The sequence below is a fragment of the Vigna unguiculata genome, chromosome 7 (genome assembly GCF_004118075.2).
Source record: "Vigna unguiculata cultivar IT97K-499-35 chromosome 7, ASM411807v1, whole genome shotgun sequence".
NCBI classification, from domain to species: domain Eukaryota; kingdom Viridiplantae; phylum Streptophyta; class Magnoliopsida; order Fabales; family Fabaceae; genus Vigna; species Vigna unguiculata.
In genome coordinates, this window is record NC_040285.1 from 4903864 (window position 1) to 4917336 (window position 13473).

The 13473-nt window shown below is 31.8% G+C and overlaps 2 protein-coding genes across 2 annotated transcripts; one reads left to right on the plus strand and one right to left on the minus strand.

The window, feature by feature from the left end:
- Positions 1-368: 368 nt before the first annotated feature.
- LOC114190331 (probable pterin-4-alpha-carbinolamine dehydratase, chloroplastic) lies at positions 369-2573 on the minus strand. The gene is made up of 3 exons (XM_028079170.1): positions 2099-2573; positions 1084-1276; positions 369-628 (listed from the first exon to the last, which is right to left on the minus strand). Exons 1-3 carry the CDS (start codon positions 2471-2473, stop codon positions 537-539), a joined length of 660 nt encoding a protein of 219 aa, XP_027934971.1. The 5' UTR covers positions 2474-2573; the 3' UTR covers positions 369-536.
- Positions 2574-10600: 8027 nt separating this feature from the next.
- Positions 10601-13201, plus strand: LOC114192177. Its single transcript, XM_028081809.1, has 2 exons — positions 10601-10871; positions 12670-13201. The coding sequence occupies exons 1-2, from the start codon at positions 10799-10801 to the stop codon at positions 12885-12887; spliced, it is 291 nt and encodes a 96-aa protein (XP_027937610.1). The 5' UTR covers positions 10601-10798; the 3' UTR covers positions 12888-13201.
- Positions 13202-13473: the final 272 nt, after the last annotated feature.

Sequence of the window (13473 nt, forward strand, 5' to 3'; positions counted from 1 at the left end):
GTGTGAAAAAGACTTCGAACTAGTAACAACAATATTTAATATTTAAATAATTGATTCAATAAATCCATTGAAAACTGTTCAAGAGTGAGTGTGTCCCCACTAATGTAATTTGATTTGCTCCATAAATGTGATTCCCAATCAAATGTAAATGAAATTGATCTTTGCTCCAATAACTGCTCAGAGTTGATCAAGTAATTAAATTACCCACGCCAACTTATTATTTAAGATATATTTCGCAGATTCCATGTCCAAATTGCAAATCTTTTTCACACAGATTAATAGGGTCATAAATCGTTATGTTCAATCTTTAGTTGAACCCTGCAAGTTTTGTTATGCATGTGAGTTATGTAAATGGCTAGCTTAGAATATAGTTTTTGGATCCTGAAAGTAATTATTCTTACCAAACAAGAATAGATGTGAGACTACAGACATGAAGAGTAAAGAATTAATAGATTTAATCAAATAACACAAATTAGTGGTAATTCTATTTTGAAGAAAATCTCATGGTAAATTGTTTTATGGTGCTCATGAGGGCTTTATGCCCAAACCCTTTTCTTTGGGGCAAGATCTGATGTCTTTATTTCATCTATCTTTGCAGCAACAATAAAATCATTCATACTTAAACCTCCTGCAAAATTTTGAACCATTTCAATATCATGTTACAAGATGAGAATACATGGATGTGAGAACAACATCTCTTGATCATTAACAACAATAATATGAACAACCTCAGCAATATCATTGTATAAAAAAAGATGCATAATTATCAAGATTAGAATTTCGCAGTCATATAACTACTTACAATGATCAATATTTATTGTTCTCATTTAAGTGACTCCCATAAATGAAGTATATATAATGAGCAACTCATATATACACACATTGGTACCTACTAGATGATGTTCCCTGTGGGGTTTTTGCGTTCTCTACCAGGAACTTGCAACTAGTAACTAAAACAAGTGCTAAATAGAATGAAAGAAACTGATGATATAGGGATTTTGATGAAATGCAACTAAAATGAAAATATTCTATTGTATTGAATGTGATGAACAAGAAGAAGGGTGGTTCAAGTTTATTGCTTACCAATGGAAGCAGTCCATAGTTCTGCCCTCACTTGATTTGGTTGTTCCAAGTAGATATTAGGGAAATGGCCTGTAGCCTCAACAACCTTAGAGATCCTGTTAATGAGTTCAACCCCACTTTTAAAATCTCTCAATTTCCACAAGCACTGAAGTTTATGTTTACCTTCCTCATTCACAAGTCTCCAACCCACAACCTACAAAAATGAAGAGAAAATAAGTCCTGGGAAGGTGGAAAAAGTAAAAAGAACCATCACACAGCTATCCATTTTTCTGTAAAACAGAAGTTTATAACAGGTAACTATGTACTGCTTCAACATTATGCATAATTCCAATGCATAGTTATCATTGGACTGTACTAACTTGTGTTGACTCAATCAAAAGTTTTCAAAATGTGCAGAACCAGATTACATAAGATGCTTCTCTGTACAGAACCAGATTACATATGATGCTTCTGAGAACAGAAACCAAACTAAAAACTCCATATTTTCAGAGTCTAAAAAAATGTGAACCATCCCAAACATACAATAGAATCAATCAACGACAATTTATCATCATTTGATTCATTTAATTCATATTCATAATAAACAACAATGTCATCCGAAACCAAAAGTCAATCAATCATCTTGTTTCAACTATAAAGACTAAACGGATAACCAATCATCTCTTTCATATGACGATAAGTAGAGTGTAGACACACTAACATAACTTGAGTCTGTTTGGATAAATTTTATGTAAAAATAAAATAAGTTTATTATTTTAAAACTAAATTCAGTTTATGCATATGTATTAATCAACCGTTCCCATATCAATCTTACACAACCTAGTTTTTTTATTTAATATCTAAAGTGTATTTTGACATGTTTCTCTACAAAAACAGTGAGAAAGAAAGAAAAATAGTTTATCTACAACTTAAAGATAATTTATGCCTTAAATCATTTTTATCTAATTTTTCCGCAAAAAAATTCTTCCAATACAATAGTTGGTATCACAATTGAGAAAAAAATTGTAGTTGTTACCTTTCTGATGAGCATCTGAGCGTCCTGTTCTGAGATGGGGGGTTGCAAAGGGGAAATGGGAGCACAATCCTGCTGCGCGAGAGAGAGAGCAGAGATATTGGGGATGAGGATTTTGTGTTCGGTGTTGCCGTATCCCAGCACCTTATCTCCGAACGAGCTCTCCAATTCCGCCGGAAAAGGGTCCCTCGCACCGAAGTCCCCCAGGAACTGGTTCGCGTCGATGGCGCGCGTCACCACCAGCGACGCCGCCCCGTTTCCGCCGCCGCTCAGCGACGGGACGCGCGTGGGCCACGTCATAACCTTCGGGTGCATCCCAAGAAACGCATGGTTAAAGTTTAGATTAAGGTTAAGGTTAAGGTTACATGCGGTGGCCATCTAAAACAACAACACAGTGTGTGATGTTTGGTAGAGAAGGAACTGAATTGCAGAAAAGGTGTGCTTGTGAGGTGTGAGTGTGTGGCGTTTGAAGAACTGCAATATATTATATTATCTAGTGGTGGAGGGAACTCTAAAGCCATTTTTTCTCTTCCTTTTATTTTTAAATTAAAGAATTCTTGTTCACTTATATGGTTGGTTCGGATCAAATTTTCATCGTTAAAATAATATTTAATTTCTATTTTCCTTCAATTTTATTATTTTAGTTTTAATATTATTTCTTTAAATTAGATTTTAATTTTCTTAATTTTGTTTTATTTATTTTTTTAAAATTGTTAATAATTAAGGATAATTAACAACAAAGATTATGTGTCATTTTATGATTTTTTATTTTTATTTTAGTTTTTGAAATAATTTTACGTGTCAAACATGACACATGTAAGAGTCAAAATTTAATATTCAATTTGATTTTTATATTGATTATTTTTATTCAATTTAATCTCTTTTTTTTTAAATTGAGCAATTTTATTTATCTCAAAATTGATACTAAATTTAATTTTTATATAAAACTTATAATGATATTTTTGTTAAATATTTTTTCGTCTAAGGTTATAATTGTTTGAAAATTAGAGCTAAAACGGTAAGGATGATAACTAAGACCATAGATCTAAAATTTTAAAACTAGTCATCATCTAATCACTATCATTTTTGTTTTAATTTTAAATTAATTATAACCCTAAACCAAAATATTTAATAAAAATGTGAATTTTAATAAAAATATCACTGTAACATCTAAATAAAAATTAAATTTTGTCTCAATTTGAAGATGGACAAAATTGTTTCATTTAAAAAAAAAGATTAAATTGGACAAACACAACTAATATAAACACCAAACATTAACTTGACATGTGGAAATTTTTTCAAAATTTTAAAAAAATAACATTTAAAAGAAACCAAAAAAACCACAAAGTTACATGTGGCAATCAGTGTTCATTATCATTAATTATTTAAACAATGTTAGCAAAAAAATACCAAATTGAATAAAAATGACAAAAATTAGGACCTGGTTGAAAAAAAAAACAATATTAGAACTAAAAGGACATATTTGAAGAATGATGGTGTTTTAAAATAATTAGACCCTATTAGTTTAATAATATAATGCATAATTATAAAAAGGAATCTCAAAAAGGGATTTCATTACTTAACAATATTTCATCTCTCTAAAACTCTTTTTCTTATAGCTCTTTCATCTTTCTAAGTTTTCTGACTCTGTAATCATCTTTTTGAAGATCGGAGACCGCCTGTATGATTCTTGCGGTGAGATTTTCAAGTTAATTCGATGGTTTAATTATTCGGATGGTACCCACTTTAGTAGGAGTGTGTCAATTTGGTACCCGTCGAAAAAAAAGTGTCAATTGCGTCCCCACTTTTGAAAAAGTGCATCAATCAGGTCCCTTTCAGAAAAAAATAATTAACGCCGTTAACGGCAGGACACGTGTCACTCTCACGTTTTTTTAATATTTTTTAATTTTTAATTTTTTTTAAAATTTTTTTTTGTAAAATTTTTTTGTTGCCACGTGTCAAGTCCCTATTTTGACACGTGGCAATGTCAGTGCCACGTGGCAAGATAATGCCACGTGTGACAACTGTTATTGTACTGATTTCAATTTAGTACCCATATATACCGGATTGTTTCAATTTAGTCCCTACTTTTGTGCCTTTGGTTCAATTTTATCCCAATTTTTTTAAATAATTGAAGAAGATTTTTAAGTCATTTTTTTATAAGATTAATACTAATTAAGTATAAATATTTTTACGAAATTAAGTACTCTGATATTTATATTAAAATTTAGTTGTACAAAAAATGTTATACTAATAGAACAATATAATCATCTACTTTTTTTTTTCAAATTAAAACAATATTGTTTCTGTCCAATTCAAGACCAAATATATTATTTGTATAAATGTTATACTAATATTTTTTTATTAAAAAAAACTTTTTAGCATATTATGTTATTTTATATTATTAACCCATATCTTGTCCATGTATTCTTTGACCACTAAATTTTAAGATAAATATAAGTACTTAATTTTGTAAAAATATTTATACTTAATTAGTATTAATCTTATAAAAAAATGAATTAAAAAATATAATTCAATTATTAAAAAAAATTGGGACAAAATTGAACCAAAGGCACAAAAATGGGGACTAAATTGAAACAATTAGGTATATATGGGTACTAAATTGAAATCAGTACAATAACAGTTATCACACGTGGCATTATCTTGTCACGTGGCACTGACATTGCCAGCTGTCAAAACAGGGACTTGACACGTGGCAACAACAAAATTTTACAAAAAAAAAAATTAAAAAAATTAAAATAAAAATTAAAAAATATTAAAAAAACGTGAGAGTGACACGTGTCCTGCCGTTAACGGCGTTAATTATTTTTTTCTGAAAGGGACCTGATTGATGCACTTTTTCAAAAGTGGGGATACAATTGACACTTTTTTTCGGCGGGTACCAAATTGACACACTCCTACCAAAGTGGGTACCATCCAAGTAATTAAACCTAATCCGATCAGTTTCTCAAATTGAGTAAGTTGAAATTCAGCTCACCTTTTGGTATTTTCTTATCATCTTACATGTATATCTTTTAAAGATCGCATGTGACTCTGATGTCTTTTGTCTAATTCTCTGTTGATCAAGGATCATAAGGATATGATATGATCATTTTGTGGTATATTTGTGTGTTGATAGAGTACCTTAGGGCTTAAGGAATGTCATGGTGTTTTAGAGTTAGTTCAGCTTTACATAAGTAAGTGAAGCTAATTAAACCTTATTTGTCTTGTATGATTATTGAACTGGTTTCAATTTCTTAGAATCGATGATGAAGTTTTGATTATAGCATGAAATTTTGTGATAATTTGGTGTTAATTCTGATTTTATCTATTTGATTGAATTTGTGAAATTGAGAATGTGCTTAGATGCCTTTGTGATGATGTTTTTCTGTAACTAAAACTCTGGTATGGCTTGAGAAGTTGTAAAATTGTCAAGCTCAAGTGCATCAGGACTCAAAAACACATAATTCAGTAGAATTGAAATTTGCACAATTATGCAAAATTTTGTTCTGCAAAATTATGCAGACCCGCTAGGCGAGCAAGGTCTCGTTGTGCAAGTAATGAGTCAGGGGCACCCTAATTTGGGGGTCGTTGGGCGATTTATGAGGGAATATTTTCCCTTGAGTTCCAATGGTAAACTCGTTGGGCGAGCAATCTCATCATTGGTCAAAAGTGAAATCTTCGCCCAACGAGAAGATGCACTCAGTGAGCGAGTTGACCAGAGCCTAAGGAACAACAGTGAGCAAGTTGACCAGAGCCTAAGGAACATCTTATTGTTTTATTTTAATAAATTTTGTTTTATAGAAAGATGAATGTTTGTGATAATTGAACCAGTGATGTATTAGGAGAATGGAATACGAATTATTAAATGAATTTCAAGGGAAATTCTATTATGGTTATGTTTTAATGTATGTCTTGATACAAGAAATGTTTAAACAGGAATGTATTATGAACTCTAATATTCGATCACACTCATATAGAGTATAATGAATTATGCGGTGAGAGTGACAAAAGATCTTTATCTTGTGACGTATTGGGTCTAAGACATTAGAGGATTAGTCCTGTGTATGATTGGGTAATAACCTCTTTAGTTTTGACTTTGCAGAGTTTATAAATCATCACAAGTGCATACTTTCTTAGAATTTTATATCATGTGCATCATCTGAATAATCGAATCTAGAGTCAGTTAATTGGTATAATTTGTTATATTAGTGTGGTTTATACTTAATGAGTATAATGTTTATACATGATATAAATTGATATGAAGTTTCATTATATTAACTTACCCTTCTCTTTGGTGTTTTATTTGTTTTTATTGGTTGTTTTCTTATGCTATGACCACCAAATGGTGTGAGCAGAGAAGCTTGTAGGTTTTGAGACCATAATAACAAATTAGATAATAACAAATGAGAGTAAGAGGATTTAGTATTTTATGATTCTAAATAAATAAATATATATATATATATATATATATATATATTCTTTTGTTTTAGATAATTATTTACAATACTTTTCATAGTTATTTATTTTTATTTTAAATAACTATATGAGTATTTTAAACTGTTTAACTATTTGTTTATATTATCATAATATCTGGAATGTTATAAAATATTTTAACCAATTTGCATTCGATCCAAATCTAACCAAATCTATGTTTTCAGCTTTTAAATATTTGTTTTTACATGAACATCAAAAATTATATTTTAATCTTTGATATTAATATTTTATGATATAACACTCGAAGACATAAACGGTAAATATAAATGAAAGAAATGTATTCATACGGAAACTCCAACATAACTGTAAAAGATAAAAGGTTAGCAAAGTTCTAAATAATTAACTATATTTTATTAAATATGAATTTTTTACTACTAATATAGCAACATATGTAAAGTCTCATTTTTCTAGCCGCCTTAAGGTTTAGGGCTTGGCTTTTTATTGAGCTTAAGGTCAGCCCACTTAGAGGCTTTAGAACCCTAAGTTGCCCTTTTAGTTCCTACTTCTGCTTTCACTTGGAAAACAGCTCACTCTCAACTCTTCTCTTCGTTACAAAGCTCTGCTAGGGTTTTGGCTTCCCTCCTCCTTCCAAGTTAGCTTATCGACCTTTTCCATTCCTCTATTCCACGTAAGTTCTCTTAACTCATCTTCGCCTTTCCAAGTTAGTTTTCTGAGCCAACAAAGATTCGCCGCGATAATAGTATGTTCTTTTTGTTTCCCTGTTATCAGCCCTTGAATCTGCTCGTGGAGCTGTTGTGCTCAGCTGTTCGGTGTCAGAATCTCTTTTTCTAGCTATATCTAGGTAAGGGAAGCTAGTGTCCATTTGTCTAGATCATTTTCTGCTTGTTCTACTGCTATTGCATGATTATGTGGATTGTATGCTACTGTGATGTGATAAGAATGTCGTTTGGCCTTTGGGTTTGGTGTATGTGTGACTGTTGTATGAAGAAACAGTGGCGGGCACGGGTTTTCTCACCCAAGCGAGCATGCCTCGCCTAGGCGAGACTAGTAGAGGCTCGCCCACGCTTTCTGCGCGAACAGTCGCTTAGGCGACTCGTCTGCAATTTTTGAGCGAAGCGTATCTCGCTTAGGCGAGAGGGGACTCGCTTGAGCGAGAATCCGCAGGAGTCATTGTTTCACTACTCGCACTCTCGCCTAGGCGAGAAGGGACTCGCTTAAGCGAGAGGACGTCCCGCCTCCCTTCTCGCCTGAGCGAGGCTGGGGCAAGTTTCATGCTATAACGTGAATGGCCAATGATGTGATTGTTTGTTTGATTGATTTGAATGCTTTCCCAAAAAAGGTTGAGGGATAATGCCTTGATTATGTATGAGGGTGAGATGTATATGATATGTTGTTCCATTGTGTTTGAATTGGAAAGCGTGAGTTTTATGATAGGTTGTTATGCATGATATTGGTATTGTGGGAAACTTTCTAATTGGTTGGTGAATCATGTACAAAGTGTGAGCATGGCGTAAGAGAGCTCATGGTAGTGCCTCATCTGTCGGACGTAATCCCATGGACCCTTCTAATGGGAGTCCCTGGTGGTGCCTTACCTATTGGACTTAATTCCATGGACCTCGCGGTGAGAGTTCATGGTGGTGCCTTAACATAAGGACGTAATTCCACGCGAGGATCGTGGTGGTGCCTCAAGGCCAGAACGTAATTCCACGAAGGCCACGTGGTGGTGCCTCTTGTAAGGGTGTAATTCCGCGAAGGCCTCGTGGTGAAGCCTCACTGTTAGGACGTAATTTCACTACTTGGTGGTGGTGCCTCAGTTACGTATCTAAATAGTCAAGTCTTGGTGTCTCATATGTTTTGGTAGCTCTGTGTAGATGCTTGTTATTTATGCTTGGCTTTGGGGTTACATGTGGACTGTTATAATATGAAATTCCTTTACACTAGCTTACCCTTTTGCTTGCTTGTATGATGTGTGTGGTCTTCTCTATTGCAATGATCATCAATTCTATTGATGTGAGCAAATGTGAGAACCCCTAATAGTGGTATGGATAATAGGAATGCTGCAACTTGATGGATTGGATTAGTATTGGACCCACTGTGGGGCCCATCACTGAAGGATTTTATTAGTTATGTTTCTCTTGTCCGCACAAGACCTAGTATAGTTATTTGCTTTTCCAGTGTACTTTGTTTAGGCCGTGTGGAGCTTCTTTTATGTAATCTGGGAAATGCTTGACGTACTGTATGTCTGCATACTCCAAACTCCGTACTCTCTGATTATTCATGTATGTGACGTTTTATCAATTTGAGGTTATCTAGTTTTTGGGATGTTACAACATAACTTTAAAAGAAAAGTTAATATACATAATTAAAATGATATCATAAAAAAATAAATTTATTATTTTTAATTAAAAATATTAAATAATATATTTGTAAAAACTTTCCATTGAAATAAAAGTGCATATCCATTTACATTCTCATTCTTAATGGTATATAAATATTTTATGTTATCTTTGTAATATCTGTTATTACTTACATGCTTAATTGTTTTTTAAAATTAAAATTATATTTAATGAAAAAATTCTATACATCTCGTTTATTCAATATTAAATATTGAAAATATTATAATTATATAAATATAAAATAAGAATATCATATAAGAATATACTCATTCTATAAATAAAATAAGAAATTAAGGATAAAAATAAATAAATTTTAAAATAATTAATTAAATTAAAAATATTTTAATATTTAAAAACCAAATAGATAATGAGACAAATATGAAAAAATATATAACGGATATATTCGTGTCTAATTTCTATATAGTTATATAATGTAAAGTTTTTTTTTAATCGAATTCAAACGAATTTAAATATATATATATATATATATATATATATATATATATATATATATATATATATATATATATATATATATATACACTAGTATTCACACAGACGCTATTGCATCTGTGTACGTATTTTTTAGATATGAATGATAATATGTTAATAAGTGATAATAGTGTAATTATATATATATATATATATATATATATATATATATATATATATATATATATACTAGTATCCACACATACGCTATTGCATCTGTGTACGTATTTTTTAGATATGAATGATAATATGTTAATAAGTGATAATAGTGTAATTTTGTTAAATATAAAATAAATTTATATTTATTAAAAATAAAATGTAATGAATAGAGAAATTAATTGTTGATGAATAAAAAAAGAAAAAAAATAAACAATTTTATAAAAAATAAGTAAAAATAATCATTATTTTTAAAAAATTTAATAAATAATTATATTGAAAAAGATAAATTTAATATTATGAAATGTGGACACAAAAGAGAGAATACTCATATTATATTATATTATATATATATATATATATATATATATATATATATAACGATATAATTACACTAAAATTTTTTATTTTCTTTTTGTAAGAGAAAATCAATCCTTTTGTTAAATTATGAGTTAAATATGTTTTTGGTCCCTTAACTTTAGGTGAATTTTGGAATTAGTCCATTTTGAAACTTTGGACCAATTTAATCCTTCATCTTTCGGAATACGTGGATTTAGTCTTTTTAATCAAATTTTGTTAGGTTTATTTGATGTTTCATACGCATTTTAGGATTGTATTTGAGTTGTTTATACTGTTTGACACATTTTTGTTTTAATGTTAACTCAAATACTACTGTGAAACGCGCTTGAAATGTCAAATAAACTTAACAAAATTTGATTAAAAAGACTAAATCCACGTATTTCAAAAGATGAAGGACTAAATCGGTTCAAAGTTTCAAAATGGACTAATTCCAAAATTCACTAAAAGTTAAGGGACCAAAAACATATTTAACCCTTAAATTATTTAGAGGCCAAATGACCCCGGCCATTGATATTAATTTTTTATTAATAAAAAAGTGGTAATCTTTTTTTTCTTTTTTTTCCTTTTTAAACGTGTCTTGAACTTTTTGTTTTTCGATTTTTTTTATGTCTTAAATTTTATTTAACTTAACTTAAGCTTAACCAGTAACCACTAACAGAGCCCAATAAGAAAAGTGGGTTAAATTAAACTGAAATCGAGACAAAGAAGCAAAACAAGAAGGGTTTTCAGAAGAGTAGAACGGCGTGCGTGTTCGCAAGACGAAGCTGAACCTAAAGGCGACCGTGTAGGGAAACCTATTCATTTTCGAGCGCGTGGCTTTCGAATCCAATCGGCGCTACCAATGGCCTTCAACAACGCACTCAGATCCGCCGCAAAACTTGTCGCTTCTTCTGAATCTTCCATCTCTACATCAGGTCAAATCCTCCCTTTTGATAATATTTTTGTGATTTGTAATTTGCAAATCTTAATGCAATTCGTTTTTGGTTTTACGATGATGCTCTTTATGGTTGTTTTATGATTGAATTCCTTTAAGGATGCGGAGGTTTCTGTGACCGTGAGCTATTTTTTTTTATCGTTAGGGTTTTTATTTTATAATAGAAAAGAAATGGTTGATTGCAGGTCGCGTTGTGTTGAAGATTGGGGATTGTTTATTTTTTCATGAATTTAATAAGTTTTATAGGAAACTGTGAGTGGTGACATACCTACTTTGGGAATGAAACGCAATCGGTGAGAGGAGAAAGTGTAGGGCTGGATTGATGTGTAATTCGCACTGTGTTCGTTTATATTGATTGTGGAGTTTGAGGAGAGAGGTGTTGGCAGTGACTTTAGTTGATGGATGCTTTTTAGTTGAATGTGGAAAACTGGATCAAGAGGGAGTGCAGTTTTGAGAGTATCACTTTTTCTGGGTGTGTTCCTTGAGACTAGAGGAGGTTTAGCTTCGTGAATTTCAAGTGGAGAATGATTAGGGTTGATCACGTTCAATGGCGAAATAGTAATGCTTCAAACAAGGGAGCTGGCTAGAGATGAGACCATGTAAACCTAGAACCAAAGGACTTCTTGTATCTGATAATGTGCCCTTTTGTACTGCTTGGAAAGGGTGATGTTTGTTGAGGTAGAAGTTGTTTTGGTTTCTGTTGCATGTGTGCTGTTTTTTCTTTGTTTATTTGTTCTTCTGCATGTGGGAGCTATGGCTTCATATTGCATACTTCTACCCTACATAGACCCCTCTAAGGTTGAGCTCCATGCACTAGATTGTCGTCCCCCCTCCTCTTTTTGGCTGCAAAATGTATACTGTTGGATGAGTTCAGATGAGTTTAATTTATAGTTACAAATTCAATTGGTTGTTGATAGTGCAGAAGTGTTGCCTTTTGAAAGAACTGTTATTAAATGAAGGGAGGCAATTAAATCTTGTTTGTAGGATTTCTTTGCAGGGAAGACTGTTGGGAAGGCTTAAGCTTTTCTTTTTCTTGTTTATTGCTGTAATCAATTTTGCAAGTTTTCTATACGTACCTCAGGCTTTTGTATAAATGTTTTATCCTGTTGAACTTACATTTATAATCAGGTTTTAAGTTCCAAATCCACCATTGTATTTATTGGCATTTATTTTATTTAACATCTGGGAGTTCGTATGAGAAGGAATATAAAACAAATGGAAGGGAAGAGGAGAGAAGAAAAGGGGATGGAGTATTTAGGAGTAGCTTTCCTTTGCTTTGTTTGTTAAATTGTCTGTGATTGATTACTTACGATCTTTCAAATTGATGCATAATGCAGAAGTCTTGGTTAAAATTAAATGGTGATTCTTCAATTACTTCCTCTTATCTCCAAACACTCCCAAACAAAGGCCTTCTCTATCCAGATCTACCCTTAAAATATGTGTTTGACATTTAGCGCCTACTGTTTCTTGTTCTAGTTGCTACCTGAATGTTTGTTGTATTTATTAGGTTGCGATTTGAATTTTATGTACTGTTTTATTTTTTAAAACAATCGAAAATTGCTCTATATTTAAGCTTGTCAATCCACTTACTGTGATAAGTGTGTAGAAAATTGCATATAAATACCCTTTTTGATCCTTGGAAATTAGTTATTTAACAATCCTAACATTTACTGATATCCTTACACACACAATTGCATATCAATACCCTTTTAGATTCTTGGAAAGTCACTGTTTTCATCAGAGTTCCGCCTTCTTACTGGAAAATAATATGTTGACAGTGAGCAGAGGTTTTCATTCAACTCCCATGAAGAGGATGGGGGGTGGACATGGCCATGATGAGCCCTATTATATTCATGCAAAGCACATGTACAACTTGGACAGGATGAAGCACCGGGGGTTGAAAATGACCCTTGCTGTATTCTCTGCTTTCAGCATTGGTGTTGCAGTTCCTGTGTATGCTGTCATTTTCCAGCAAAAGAAGACAGCTTCTGCCTAACTCATCTTTCCCTTCATTTGCAACAATAAGGTGGATTTGGGGATCCTAGACTAGCCTATTGGTTTTGGTGTTTATTATTGCTTTCAACTTTGTTTATGTTCAACCACTATGTGGATTTTCCTGGTATATCTGATAATAATCAATTTCTCTGCACACCTGTTTCATGCGATTCATCAATTGTTTGATAATTTGGTTAATTGCATGTTTGCAATCAGTTCTCATTTGTATCTTTCCATATGGTAAGAAGGCCCAAAATGCAGTAAAACCGAAGTGTTGTATTTATTTTGTTTTTATATCCATTTTGAAGTAAATTACACAGCACATTCTTTTTAGGTGTTCAAGAAAATGATAATTGCAGAGGAATTGTTTGCTAAATCCTTTCGGGGGTATATTTGAAGGTATTATTTTGTTTTTATTTCGATTTTGAAGTAAATTACACATTCTTTTTTTAGGTGTTCAAGAAAGCGATAATTGCATAGGAATTGTTGGCTAAATCCGTTCGGGGTATATTTGAGTATTTTTTGAGAAAAAAGGCAAAGTGAATGTAAAATTTACATTTTTTAATAAATGTTTCCAAAATTTGACA